This window comes from Stigmatopora nigra, chromosome 1, assembly GCF_051989575.1.
Source record: "Stigmatopora nigra isolate UIUO_SnigA chromosome 1, RoL_Snig_1.1, whole genome shotgun sequence".
Lineage (NCBI taxonomy): Eukaryota > Metazoa > Chordata > Actinopteri > Syngnathiformes > Syngnathidae > Stigmatopora > Stigmatopora nigra.
Window position 1 is genome coordinate 12,095,601 of NC_135508.1, and position 14,967 is coordinate 12,110,567.

The 14,967-nt window shown below is 39.4% G+C and overlaps 2 protein-coding genes across 2 annotated transcripts; both read left to right on the plus strand.

Moving 5' to 3' along the window:
* The first annotated feature begins 140 nt into the window (after positions 1-140).
* On the plus strand, positions 141-9,196 carry tmem240a (transmembrane protein 240a). Its single transcript, XM_077731366.1, has 4 exons — positions 141-873; positions 1,241-1,347; positions 3,630-3,838; positions 8,060-9,196. The coding sequence occupies exons 1-4, from the start codon at positions 817-819 to the stop codon at positions 8,212-8,214; spliced, it is 528 nt and encodes a 175-aa protein (XP_077587492.1). The 5' UTR covers positions 141-816; the 3' UTR covers positions 8,215-9,196.
* A 1,879-nt stretch (positions 9,197-11,075) lies between these two features.
* LOC144181281 (succinate dehydrogenase [ubiquinone] iron-sulfur subunit, mitochondrial) lies at positions 11,076-14,875 on the plus strand. Its single transcript, XM_077709702.1, has 8 exons — positions 11,076-11,249; positions 11,888-12,021; positions 12,766-12,851; positions 12,935-13,071; positions 13,156-13,272; positions 13,404-13,505; positions 13,632-13,754; positions 13,834-14,875. Exons 1-8 carry the CDS (start codon positions 11,184-11,186, stop codon positions 13,912-13,914), a joined length of 846 nt encoding a protein of 281 aa, XP_077565828.1. The 5' UTR covers positions 11,076-11,183; the 3' UTR covers positions 13,915-14,875.
* The last annotated feature ends 92 nt before the right edge of the window (positions 14,876-14,967 follow it).

Below are 14,967 nucleotides of genomic sequence, written 5' to 3' on the forward strand. Positions count from 1 at the left end.
TGACAGAACTAAGAAAAATAAAGCACTAGTATTTTGGATGGTATTGTGCCACTGTGCTACCTAAGCCGTGAGGTAAGCATTCACTCAAGCCAACCACCCACCCCTCCTCTTTTCTACCCTCCACACCGCCCACCATGCAGTGTCGCGAGCGCACCGCCGAGGGAGTGGGAGTGGGAGTGTGTGCTGGTCTTGGTTCGTACTGCTGCTGCGGGCTCCGTGATGGGATAGCCTCGTCATGTGCATGTGGCTCCGCTCGTCGATAGTGCTTAATTCAGACCAGAATTCGGGACGCGGTTTGCCTGTAACCATCCGGCAGTCTTTGGACACCCCTGTGTCGATGGATCTTTTCACAGATCCACCCGAGGAAAGTCAGCATTTTGGCCCCATGGAGAAGACAATTTACCGGCACTAAGGTGGAATATCCCGGGCAGAGGAAGAACGGATACCGAGAAGTCCTTCCTTTGTTTTTGTTGCCAGGATACCCTTTCATTTTTTTGTCCATTTGATGTTCAAAATGGATTGAGAAAGGATCGGATCTTTCAGCATTCTTAATTAGGAGACAGCCGCATCCGAGACGCCCGGTAAGGGGGTGTCGTTGGACGGCGAGGGCCCACTGCTGCTTCCCGTGGAACGGAGGACACCGGAGCACAGAGTGAGCGAGCGAAGGAGGGAGGGAGGGAAGACAGGGGTACCCCGGGCAGCCTTTACCGGGAGACAGGGGCTGTGCGGCGGCTCCATGAGGAGGGCCAGCCCTGCAGAACCCAGTCGGAGTAGAGAGAGAGAGGGGACCAGTGGTGGGCCAGTTTGGAAGTTTGGATGCATATGATCACAACCACCATGATTTTTATGATTCTGGGTGCTTCATTTGTCATGGTAAGACGCAAAATGCGTACACGTCCAGTAACGCCCCTCTTGCACGCTTCAACTCAATGTGATCGAATTAAATGTAACCTTGCAGCAGCTCAATTCAAGACAAGTTTGCTTGCCTTTATCATCACCTTCCTTCATAAATAAATAATCCATTTCAGCCGTGCCCCCCTCCTCCACCTGCTTCTTCCCCAGGCATCCTCCTCCCGCTCATCTTAGAATCTGGAGCTTTTCTCCGCTCTCTTTTTAAGCAGACGTCGCGGGGGTCGTTTTTTCCCCTCATTGTTTTGTTGTTTTTGTGATATAAATCAGGACCCCCACCCCCCTTTTTTTTGCCCGTCATGTCTCAGCTGATTGGCGTGTGTTTTTGCAGGCGATCGCCTGTTTAATGGACATGAACGCACTACTGGATCGCTTTCACAACTACATCCTGCCACATCTAAGAGGGGAGGACCGCGTCTGTCACTGCAACTGTGGGAGGTAATAAACGCCGTCGTGTGCGTACCATTCTCTTTTCAACGCTTTACCAGTCGTTTTCTCAAGAGAAGGCCCGAAGACGGGCGGGGGGCTTGTGTGGCGATGGATCTTTGCGACGTTGTCCCCTTATTCCGACACAGTGTTTTGCATGCGGTGCGCCTTTGCTGCATGCAGCCTTGCCGAGGTGTGTGTCGGAGGCGCCATAAATAGGTGATGGAGTGTGAGCATCAAGTGCACATGCTCTCAACGGGCCTGGAAAATAACGCTGGCTACGATAAATGGCTGGCGGATGAGGCTGAAGATGTGCTAAGAGAGTGTGTAATGTGGAATGTTTGGGGGGGAAACGGCAGCGGAAGCGGCAATCAACTCATCCATGAATTCATTAATCTGCACCAGAATGCATTTCGTTGAACTGTAAGAGTGTTTGATACTGCAGGGCAGACGTTGTCCTCTTTTTCTGGACTGTTGCTTCCATTTACGCTGAATTTGATATGAAAAAGCAGACTGCATATACAAGATAATACTTGGGGAAAGTCATGTTTTCCATCAGGTTTAATAGCTTTGCAAGCAAGATGGTCTGTCTGTGATTTGTCAATTCATCATACAGTCCTAACAAGCTTAAGTCTAGAATCACTTCAGGGCCATCTGATGATCGAGCCAATCAGGCGTAAAACCAGGAAGCGACTATCTGCTAAACTATCTTCATAAAACAGATTTTTGAAGGATTTATCAATATTTTTTTACACTAAGTAATCTAGAAAAGAATCCACTTTGGTAGCGATCCAAATGAGAATTGTTGGCCTTTTTTCAAATTGCATAGTTCTATATTCCGCTCACACTTTCAAATGTATCTTTCTGCACTCAGCATGTGTTAAACGAGAAGATAATGAAGTCTATTTTGTGCCAAATTACATGGAGAAATGTTTTGGTGTTAATGGAAAGTGGAATCAAAAGGAGAAATGGAAGAACCGAAGACATGATCAAGCATCAGGAGCAACAAACTATCAAAGACTTAAAGGAATCTGACCAAAGAAAATTAGACTGTAGCGACTCTGAGTTTAGTAAAAGGAAATAAATCTGGAGTGACAGTAAAGGAGCACACAGTTGGATGAACACAAGGGAATATGAGGAGGTGGAAGGATTACACTAAATTGAAAAGTTACTAAAAAACCACGGCGGTGGAGTGGTCAATGGCACTGTGACATGATCATTCATGACGTGGAATACTTTTAGTAATGCCCTAGAGTCCCAACATTGATTTACATATTGATTCAGAGGTGCAATTCATATTTTGGTTTCGAGAAGTATACTAGTTGACTTTGTACTGAAATTGGTGATTTATATCTGTAAAATCTTATTGTTTAAATTTTCACTTTGCACCATTCCAGTACACAAAAAGTACTCTGCGTTTTATGTAGTCCATAAGAAAAGGTGCAATGTGGTTGCACTTATTTATTTAATGAATGCTCCTCTCATGCTTGTATAATGTTTTCTCGCGGCACTTTAGTTTGCTCATTACAACTAGTTTAATTGAAGACTTTCTCCAGAGTAAAAGGTTGTTTGTTTATCTATGTCTTGCCATTGGCAGATTATCAGTGCGTACATAACCCGTTCTGAAAATAGACCAAAACATACCCGCTGGCCAGTAAAGAAATGGTTGACGGACAGGTTTTAAACAATAGTTTCATAAATGAAACTCAAACAATAGGTGAAACGAAAAGTCACATAGAGGGAAACCACAATATATTTAAAAAAAACTATAACTTTGCAGTACTAACATTTTAGTAACGGTTGTACACATTCTACTACCGTATTTACTCGCATATAAGCCGTATTTGTAACAAAGAAAATGATGACTGAATGAAGGGTACGGCTTCTATGCACACAAGACTTACAGCGTTGCAATATTTTTTTTCCCCAGTCAATGTCGGCAAATTTACATTTACTCAAAGTTGGTTATTTTCTGTTTTGCAGTAAGAAAACAATCGTTACTCGATGAATTACTAACTTCCTTATAACATTGACCCTAATAATGTGCTTTGGATTCATACAGTATCTCAGAAGTACCATGTGGGAGGAGTTTTCTTAAGATTTTCCCTTCAAAGTAACACATTTGTACTCCCTATTAAAACCATGAATATGGGGGTGAAAATTTTGAATCAGGGGGCAGCTTTTACGCGAGAAATTCTACAATTCACCGATTTACGGCTTATAGGACTTTTTGCCAAATTATATAGACAGTGCACATTATAGATCTAACAGGTGTCTATGTTTTTTTTCTGCAGACATCACGTCCACTATGTCATTCCATACGACGGAGACCATTCCCTGGTGGACTCCTCAGAGAACTACTTTGTAAGTGACAGTGTGACCAAGCAGGAGATGGACTTGATGCTGGGCCTGCTGCTGGGCTTCTGCATCAGCTGGCTCTTGCTGTGGTTGGACGGCATCCTGCACTGCGCCGTCCGGGCCTGGAGGTCGAGCCGCTACTATGGTAAGATGCCCTTTGCTTTACTCCCACCGCAGACACTTTGACATTTCATATTTTCAAATCATGAAAATGGATGTTATTCAAACTTCACTCGGGACACTTGCATGAAGATAAAACAAATGTTTCCCACTGGGAAGTAATGGAAATAAAAGTCATTCTCCAGTTTTTTTTAACTGTACAGGCATTTTGACTTGTGTAATGAAATTAAACTGTTGTGTATGTGTGTGAGAGAGACAAACAACATTTCTAAAGTCTACGTCATCTTTGTACAATATAATGGGACATCTAGTACCTCTATGAAAAATAGACATAGGAGTAAATTGGAATATGTTAAAAGCCCACTTTCAATGGATTCGTCCACGCCTCCATCAACTCATACATTTTTTTTCTACGGCTTATCCTGGAGCCTCTCTTCGTTGATGTCAAGTGAAAGGCAGACTAAACTCAGACTGTCAATCAAACATAGGGCACGTCAAGAAGCAGACATCCATCCACACTCGCATTCAGACTGACGTTGAGTGGCAAATAAACCCATACCGCATGTTGAGAAGCGCTACACTATCAGTGACAGTCCAGTTCCCCACAGTACTCACAGTCCAGTATTATTTGACTCCAATGTGACTCCTTGTAGTCCTTGTACTGAAGTCAGCTAGGATAGGCTCCAGCTCCCCCGCAACGGAATACTAAATGGTTCAACCTTTCTAAAAAATTAATGGTTAATGGTTAGGCCATTGACAAGAGTACATCTCATCTCCGCTCATTTTCTATCCTCATTGGGGTCACGGGGGCTGCTGGCACCAATCAGGGCGAGGGACACTGAATTGGTGGCCAGCCAATCGCAGGGCACAAGTAGATGGACAACCATACACACTCACACCCATATCTTGGGACAATTTAGAGTGTCAATCAGCATGTTTTTGGAATCAGGGCGGAAACCGGAGTACCCAGAGGAAACCCACATAGATGGACATAACCTGGATTCGAATCCAGGACCCCAGACCAATATGAACAGACCCCATGACCAATATCGTTACATCATGGCGCAAGGAACTTTAAAGTTGGACTGGCAAGTGTTGGATTAGCGTCCGTTAGCCTAGGTCATTAGTTAATGTTATTGTGGCAATTACAAACTATTTTTGTCAGGCAATGAATTACACAAGGAAGGCCTTACTTGTACTGCTTTCTTAGCACATTTTTTTTAATTGTGTGTTACCCGCATTCATGTCTTTATATAACCTAAAAGTGAGCCCAGTCATGCGGTCTGCATTAGCTAGTTTGTCTGATGCCATATGCTGGAATCCAATTAAAACTTGATAGTGGTGCCCTTAATTTCTTCTTTTTCTCGTAGCTTTTCTTTGTCATTTGTATGGTTATGGATTATATAACATCCAGAATGTTATCATGCTGGAGGGACCATCTGCTTTTGTATCTAAAATTGGAATGCATTCAGTCATTTGGCACAAATGAGTCAAAGGTTCTAGTAAAAAAATAAATAAAAGATGACCTAACATTTTGTGTTTGCTGGGGCTTAAGTCTATTGGCTTTTAAAGATAATGGAAAGTTCACTGATAATGATTGGGTCTCTGTCAAAAGAAGAAATGGTTTAAATGGCAATCACAGAGTTTAATGCCAGATAAAAAATGAATGAGTATATTTATAGCTCTATAGTATAGCTTTGTCTGACAGAGAAATCCTTCCGCCTAATATCAATGTGAAATATCATTGACACGCTAACAATTAGCAGTGATCATTAGTTTATTTTGGAAAGAATTGATTTTTGAACATGGAGAAACAATTTAGCTTTGTCTGACAGAGAAATCCTTCCGCCTAATATCAATGTGAAATATCATTGACACGCTAACAATTAGCAATGATCATTAGTTTATTTTGGAAAGAATTGATTTTTGAACATAGAGAAACACATTTAGACAGATAGTAGTAGACAATTATTTTTATTTTCTTCAAAAATTGATTATGGTTATTTTTAGAGAAGTAGTACAAGGAAAAGAAATCAGTGAGTCTTTTTCTGAGTCTGGCTAACTATGTCGGACTCTCCTGGGTTTCAAACCGGACACACCAGAAGAATAATTAATTAAGCAAACTGTTTGATTCTTTACACTCTATTTAATTTGTTCTATTTAAACTTCATAATTATAGAATGCTATTTTATGCAATTAACCTCCTAAGACCCAGACTCTTGCAAGACATGCATTTTTATTTTCTCTTTCATATTTAGGTTAATTGGGACCCTATGAGTGTAAAATCTAAGAATTATCTTTTTCACATGATGTAGTTTCTGACGAAAAATGATGTCCACATCAAGTCAGACCCTTGTAGTCCTAAATTTAACATTGTAGTCTTTGACAACCAGAAATGTGATGTCCACACATAGTAGCCTAAACATTTTTTTAATTTGTTTGTATCCAAAAGGAAATGGGATGAATCAATTTCAACTAATTTTAATTAATAAGAGATGTTTTGAGTTACGAGCCTTATCATGAATGTATTAAACTCATATCTCAAAGTCCCGCTGTTTCTGAAATAGCAAACGTATTTGTTGTAGTATTTTATTCAAACACACAGTATATAAATAAATGAGAACAATCAATAAAACACAAATAATACACTAGGTAATGTATATGCCACTAAATAAATTTTTAAAAATACAAAATGTGTGCATTCTCATTGTCATCTGTAGGGACACAACATTAAACAAGTATAACAGCAGAAAAAAAACTGCAGCAAGACCCACAAAATTGATGCATCCATGAAGTATTTATTGTATTTCTTTTTGTGGTGGAAGGGAATGCCCCTTGTGTATGAATAAGCGTGAGTGTGTGGGTCATACTTATTTTGTCTCACGGCAACAAAAACTAAAGGTGTGGCCGACAACAAGAGCAAGGATTACTCTGTGTGTGTGTGTGTAGTTGGCCATAATAGATGGAGGTTCAAGTACAAGGTGCTTTTACATCCCTACCCCCAGTTCCACGCCATCCTTTTCTGCCCAAGTTCTAAAAATAGAAGAGAGTGAACAGCTGGAATGGCAAATGAGAAAGATACAAACAAAATAAACACACACAGACACACTGGGATGCTCTTATTGCAGCAGGAACTGTATTTTTCAAGCTCTATTAGATATTGTAACAACAAGAAAATAATAATGAAGTTTCTCCCTTTACTCTAAATGATAAAAAATACAAATCCAATTTCCAAAGTATGCATTGTCATCTCCATCCTTTATTAAAATGAGAGAGACTGGTCTTTGTTTGCCCTGGTTTTCCTTTGGATACCCTTCAGAGCAGTCCTTGTGGACAGCATGGCCCATTCACAGCTATAAATAACTCAACCCCTGCATCCCGCACACCCCCCTACATCCTTGCTCACTTCATGCTCTCTACTCCTCCTTCTCCTCCTCCTGCTCGTCTTTTAGTTGGGCATTTTTTTCCTCCTGTCTCTAAGAGCCTTGCTTCACCTTCTTCACTTTATAACCTGAAAACAAAAATGTCTGCCCTCCTCCTCACTTCACATCTACAAAATTCAATGTTGACCCCCTGAGATGGTCACCGCCTGTTCTTTGCTTTTCATGCATTTCAATTTTTAGCTACAGGATGTCTTGCATTTTATTTTCCTGTTTTATGCCATTTTCTATTCTGGGAGGAGGTTCGAAATGGACATTGTTTCTAATCTATCTAATTTCTACACTGTTAAGTGTTTTCACACATAAAACCTTGTGCATAATAAATAGTTTGAGGTGCACTCTAAGACTAGGCGAAACAATGTTATGGTCTCAATAACAAGTTATATTTAAAAAAAAAAAAAACATAACATGCAACTCCAAGATAAGATTCTAATAAACATACCGTAATGTTAACCACCTGCTATTTACAAAGTGACTTGTTGTGCAATGCCTGCTGAAAAGAAAAAGTATTTTATACTAACATGCTCATCATTATTCACTCATGGACATGCCTATTTATTTCGTCAATATGAGTGCATGCAAAAAAATTGTGTTGGCAGACAAATGTGTGCAAGAAAATGGGTAACTGATATGAATAAGTCCGTATGCTGATAGTTTAGCGAACTCACTCAACAAAGCCTGCCGGAAAAGATCAGGAATGGTAACAAGGTCAATAGACCGTAGATTACTCTGTAACATTGGAATATTTTTCTACTAATTAAGATGAAATAATAATGAGAGAATTTCATTTTTTTTTGTCTCTCCAGATACGCCGTCCTGGTCGTGGCTGCCTCAGTTCTGCAACCTTCGAGAGTTGCGTCGCAGGGCCCAGCTCCGACAGTTGGACGACTCCAGTGGCAACATGGTGCACATCAAGCAGAAGCTCTACCACAACGGCCATCCAAGCCCCCGTCATCTCTGACTTAAGCACCACCACAAACACACAACCAAATCTGAGCCTGTCTGTTTAGAATGCACCACACCCTAACCCAAACCTCACGGCATGGTGGCCTGGAATACTTCCCCATCCTTCCCCGCCCCGTTGCAGTTACGTCACCTTTGGAAAAGCCCTGAAAAACATTTTTCAGTCAGAAGCGGACCCCCGTCAAACCCTCAATTGAAGCAAGATGGGTCCAACATTTTGGGAGCAGGAAAAACAAAAACACCTATCGTTTTTAAGGGTGTTTTTTTTCTCTATAGAGACATTTTCTGTGTTCATTGTTTAACTTGGCATGCTCTTTTAGAACAGGGTACGATGTGGGCAGTGTTTGAGGTTTTTATTTTGGCTGGGAGAGTTGTTGCTTGGGGGGTGAATGCAACTCTTGGGTGGGTGTTTTAGTGATGTTAGATCGCTGCTTGTGTACATAAGTATAAAAATGGACAAGGGATATAAAAATGAGAAAGTAGGGTGGGTTGTTGACTTGTTTATCACTCATGATTGACTTGGTGGCTCCACATGACATTAACCCAACAGGACAACAATGACTATGTTTTAAAACTGGATGTGAAATACTGCTCTCAAAAAAAGAGACACAGCTGAATTAGCTTTATAGTGAATTACCTGAATGTAATATTTTTTTCCTGTAAATATGTAAAGGGGAGAAAATGAAAGGGGTCGTGGTTTGGGTTCTCTTTGCTATCTTTGTTTAAATTTTCAGGAGGAACATAAGTGCTTCCTGGTTTGATGTGTATGTACACCTCCTTTTGTTTTCTCACCTTGTGTTTATTTGACTTCCAGTTGCCCGCTATTTTTCACGGAACTCAAACATGCCCAATGAGAAAAGTGCTTGTTCAGCGTGGAGAACCCCAACCAGATCTCTATTTCCTACTCCTTGTCCAGACATTGCTGTTGTGAGGATGAAATGTCTGTTTTATTAAAAGTGCCATTGAAGCACAGCAGTGAACTCTGATGTCTGAAAGTGTCAATACACACACTTACACATGCACTCGTAATTATGAGTATTTGCTGCCCATTCAACGCGATTGAAGGCGATAAATATTCCATCCATTTGAACAGGAAGGTGCTCTCCAAGTTGGATTCTATCACTATCACAACAATGTATGAGAAGTCTTACATTAGTATAAACACATTATACAAACATACATACACATTACTGAACCTGACTTCAAAGTTTGCGTAATGTTACAAGTTTAGCTGGAATTAAAGTAAATCTATCATTAATTTACTTTTTCATTACACTTTAGATTGCCAATAAAATTTAATGACTACTGAAGAACTATATATTGATGGCTCACTTACTGAATAGATAATTAGGCGGACAGATACTAGATAAATATTTTGCGGTATAATATTAAAGAACTCTTAGTAATATAACCTCTGATTCATTCTTTCTATTCTGCTATACATATTTGATTATCTGATTTTTTTCCCTGCAATTTGGGGAGATCAAAACATTTTACAGGGGACATTTAGCCCAAAATCCCCTGGAATACAATGTATTGGTGACCATTCCTTAAAAACTGTGACAGTAGTGCTAAAAAGTACCAAAGCCCCCCTGGGGCACAGGTCTCAAAAGACATTATATATCAAAGAAAAGGAGCACAGCATCTCAGAGTCCTGTGCTGTCCTGCTTTGGGGAAAGGATAACGTGGTTAGACAGGTCTGACACAGATTTAGCCACCCTAGAAATTTGTCCCACTTAGAAAGGAAGACACTAGACTTCCAATGAAAGAGCGTAATAAGACAAACTGGCAGTGTTATGACAGAACCAGTCACTATGTGACTAAAGTTTCACTTGTGAAAGCTCACATTGCCATTGTGGTCAAAGGCTGCTCCCACGGATACGCATCTTCAATTGATATAATATGTCAGACGTGTTGCATGTTTATATGAGATAGATGAAATATTATTTTGTGTAATACATTTGGAGAACATTGGCTCCATTACTGTATGCCACAAAAGGTACAATACTTCCATTTGAGTTTGATTAATTTAATAAAGGGACAGTACATATTAATGAACATACTTTACATATGCATGTTAATGAACATATAGTATATGTAAATAAATAAGATTATAGCCAAAGACTAATTTCTATCTTAAGTCGCTTGCGCAGGTTGAATATATAATAAATAACAAAAAGTATGAATGAATGAAAATTTAACTTAACAATATAAAAATAAAAAATGAATATTTACTCATTTTGATCAATTTCTCTGATACTCGTCGACGAATCACAATGACATTTTGCTTCTTAACAGCCTTCAACCAGTTGCCTTAGAATAGTGCTTGTTTATTTTTTTTTTAAAGAATGTCAAAGATAAAGGGTTTTTGTTGAAAAAGATAACAAAGAAATAATCAGGAAAAAGTATAAGGAAAAAAAAATAAAGAATAAAGAGAACAGCAAATGAGAGGCTCAAAAACAGCATTTGAACATTTTTAGGTCAACAAAGTCACCAATTAGCAAAATAGTTGTGGATTTATTTGATAATTCATATTTCAAGGAATGACAATGAATTAGTGTTTGGCAACAACATTGTTAAAGTCAATTACTTAATGTACTGCACACGTAACTGACCACTATCACCCTCCCACGGCAATGCGGGGGGAAGATAAGGCGTGGCCTGTCACGTAACATTCACAAATAACGGGCACCTGCCATTAAGAATTAGTTACCAGGCTAAAATATCACAAACATATCTAAATAGTACTTTTATAAATAATGTATTTGAAATAAAAAAGTATCTAGATTCTAGATTAATATATATACTGCGTACCACAAAAGAGGAAGTCAACAACTGACTCATTTCCGTTCGTGGACGTCATCTAAATGCACCAGAAAAGAGGCGTGGTTTTAGTCAGGACACTTCCAGGTGTTGTACAACTCTCCGACTGCTGCCTTTGTGTCACTTTCTTCAATTTAAAAGAAAATGTCTCTGCTTTGTGTCGCTTTGAGCCGAAATGCTTTGGCCGTCAGGAACTCTGGCATTGTGGTGGTAAGTCGCCTTCAAGGCACTGAACTCAAAGCGTCTATGTCTACTTGGACACATACGAGCGGTTGCTTTTATGTAACACTACGAGAATCTATATCATTTTGTAAGTTTATTCTATGTGGCTGTGTATCACCACACCATTTTTTGTCAAAATGTGTTTGAACAAAGAGAGTAATATCCGTAAAATAACAATACTCAAAGTAGGATCTTACCAAAATATCGTTAAAGTGTGATAGTGTAGTTCGTCTGTTATATTTCTTAATGATATTAATTATTAATATGGACTTTTTCTTACATTCGGCTGACATTGTCACAAAGACAGTTGGGTAACAAAGCTAGCAAAGTGATGTAACACTAGTCCGCAGTTCACTCAAGCAACCGCTAGATGGAGACGTTGTATCCAAAAACAGTCATTCATCGACCAAAAATATAGGTACGCGTTGTTTATCGAATTTTAACATTAATGTAGTGAATAAAAAAAGGTGGTTTAAACTGTATGTTGTCTGCTAATAGCTGGAAAACAGTCAAAGGTGTTATATTTCAGTGCTTACCCTAATTTACCCTTCAACAATAACATTACTGACAATTTAAAACAATCTTATAGATGGTAACCCTTACTTACTCACTTGTCCATTCTGTAGACGGTGCGCTATGGTCAGACTATGGTTTCACCTGCTCCTGAACCCCGGATAAAGAAGTTCCAGATTTACCGCTGGGACCCGGACACCGCTGGAGACAAGCCCCGTATGCAGACATATGAAATTGACCTTAACACGTAAGACATTTGATACATTATGTCCTCTGGTTATGGACGTCACGGCTGCTCTATTTGAATTTGGTGGACAAAAAATATTTGGATATAGTACTATTTTCTTCGCTTCTAAACACAGTTTCTTGAGACAAATTAGGCGACTTGGACTCAGAGTCACATGCAAAAATTGATGATTTAATTTATTTAATATAGTTATTACATTATTTATTACCTATTTATTTATGTCTAAAATGTATATTTCTGTGTCTGTATTCTCACCCTCTTGCTACTGTGACAATGAAATTTCCCGAATACGGGAGGAATAAAGTCATCTAATCTAATGATCAGAACATTCCTAGTTTTACTATTATGAAAATAAACTTTGACATTCACGAAGAGGCTTTAAGCAAATTTGTCAGCTCCATAATCCAGCCACTGTTATTCTGATGCTTAAGTGTGCTAAGAAAAGAAAATGTCACTAGAGCGATTAATTCTATTACACTGTAGCTAAAAGTCAGCATTCGAGCCAAACAAAATAAAACCGTGACCACGTGAGTGAAAGAGAAACATAGAGAAATATGACTTACAAATGCAGCACCGCATGACCTGCAAACCAACGCCCATAGCAAACAAGCATAGAAATTGAAGTTTGGCCTAGTGGCTGTAAATGCTGGAGAGCTACTCCAGTTTTTGCATGCACAGTAATACTAGAAAGGATGAGTGGACATGACAGTGTTTTGAATTCTTTTTTTTTGTTTTTAAAAACAGCTGTGGGCCAATGGTTTTGGATGCCCTCATCAAAATCAAGAATGAGATGGACCCTACGCTTACATTCCGACGCTCCTGCCGTGAGGGTGAGAGACTAACTAGAATTCTGTTTAACCACTGCAGTTTGGGTACCATTAAATTAATCTGATGACTCAATTGTGCATATCAGGTATTTGTGGCTCATGCGCCATGAACATCAACGGAGGCAATACGCTTGCCTGTCTCAACAAAATTGACAGCAACACAAGCAAAGCCACCAAAATTTACCCACTCCCACACATGTATGTGGTCAAGGATCTTGTGCCTGTAAGTACTGCAAGTTTGACTATACTTATGTTTTTTTTTCCCACTAGACTTTATGATTCCCTATTTTCTATTATTTTTGTCCAGGACATGAGCAACTTCTACGCGCAGTACAAATCTATTGAGCCCTACCTAAAGAAGAAAGATGAAACTCAAGAAGGAAAGGACCAGTATTACCAGTCAGTTGAGAACAGGCAAAAACTGGTAAATTACCTTAACTTATTATTATTTTTATGAGTTAAACAAGTCCCTTGTAAACAAGCAGGGTGCATAGAAGAATAGAATGCAGATTCCACCAATATGTACCTACATTTATGTTATGTTTAACCCAACAGGACGGCTTGTACGAATGCATCCTGTGTGCATGCTGCAGCACCAGTTGTCCTAGCTACTGGTGGAATGGGGACAAATACTTGGGACCTGCTGTGCTCATGCAGGTATTGTAAACACACAAGAATTTGTATTCAATTTAAAGTGTTCAATTAATAGGATTACCAAGTAATGGGACTAACTGCTAGTTTTGTGTTGTTCTGAATTCACATGGTTAAATATCTGTCAATCAGGCATACCGGTGGATGATTGATTCCAGAGATGACTTCACCGAAGAGCGACTGTCTAAACTTCAGGACCCCTTCTCTCTATACCGCTGCCACACAATCATGAATTGCACTAAGACCTGCCCTAAGGTACTTTGAGAAGCATGAATGTTCTCTTTGTGCCAAGACTAAACATGATTGTCTCTCTCTCTGATCCAATCCTACACAGGGACTCAACCCAGCAAGGGCCATTGCGGAGATCAAGAAAATGATGGCGACTTACCAAGAGAAGAAAGCTGCAACGTCATGAAGAGTCACGTTTTAAAATGACTCATGACCTTCAATTTGAGTCAGGCAGAACAAAAACAGGCCACCCTTAAGATGCATTTTTTTGCAGATTTGAGCACTTTTATTGTTGACAATGCATCAAAGCATGTTTATTGTCACATTTCCTTGCCCGACACAAACCCATATTTATAGAGGAACTGCCGACTTGAGGTCAGTGCGGTCTGAAGTTGTGAAATGTATAGAATCAATGTTGTTGAGCAAACCAGAAAAGATGCCTGAGTTAGCTGCGGTCAAAGTAGAAGTTAAGCACGTGTTGCTGCTCATGTTGTTACTTGAACATGGCATTGATAATTATTTTTCAACAATCATCCAAAGCAATACATCGAAGAGTGATTAGTACGTCCGCCTCACAGTTACGAGATTGACGGCTCAATCCCTGGTGGAGTCCAACCTTCCTGTGTGGAGTGTGTGTTCTCCCAGGGCTTGCGTGGTTTTTCTATGGATACTCTGATTTCTTCCAAAATCCCCAAAACATCCACGCAAGGAATGATCAACTTTTCAATATTATTGACGGCAATCGTTGACATTGGTAGATGGACCAGGGTTGTTTTAACTAGTACAGCGGTCATTGAACTCATTGGCTGTAATGGACGGTGCAATCTTTGGACTTCTGGACTGGAGGTCTTTAAGACTCAAGTCAAAATGGATTGGTCGTCTGGCACCGTCGTTGACATTGAAACAGTTAATGTGAGGACTGGCAGTGAGTTATCTCAGACCAATAACCCAGTCATTTACTCGACAAAGATAAACTATGTAAACATTGCAATTTGAAGTGAACTGATTGATTATGTTTCCATCCATTCTATTTAAACTCTGTGCTTGGAATACAAAGGTGTATATGTAAAGATTTTGATTATGGCAAAATATGAGAGCATTGTGTTTAGTATTTAAACTGTAAATAAATATGATACAGCTTGTATGAATTCATTCTGAAATTGGAGTATATAATTATCTGTGCTTCTAGTAAAAGAACAAAAACATATATTATTGTTCAACAATGGGAACATTTGCAAAC

Bases quoted from the DNA above. Each gene is read 5' to 3' on its own strand.
- LOC144181281 (XM_077709702.1), top strand. From the start codon at position 11,184: ATGTCTCTGCTTTGTGTCGCTTTGAGCCGAAATGCTTTGGCCGTCAGG. The intron at 12,022-12,765 runs GTAAGACATTTG...TTTTAAAAACAG, and splicing joins TATGAAATTGACCTTAACAC to CTGTGGGCCAATGGTTTTGG. The intron at 13,755-13,833 runs GTACTTTGAGAA...AATCCTACACAG, and splicing joins GCACTAAGACCTGCCCTAAG to GGACTCAACCCAGCAAGGGC.
- tmem240a (XM_077731366.1), top strand. From the start codon at position 817: ATGCATATGATCACAACCACCATGATTTTTATGATTCTGGGTGCTTCA. The intron at 874-1,240 runs GTAAGACGCAAA...GTGTTTTTGCAG, and splicing joins TGGGTGCTTCATTTGTCATG to GCGATCGCCTGTTTAATGGA. The intron at 3,839-8,059 runs GTAAGATGCCCT...TTGTCTCTCCAG, and splicing joins GAGGTCGAGCCGCTACTATG to ATACGCCGTCCTGGTCGTGG.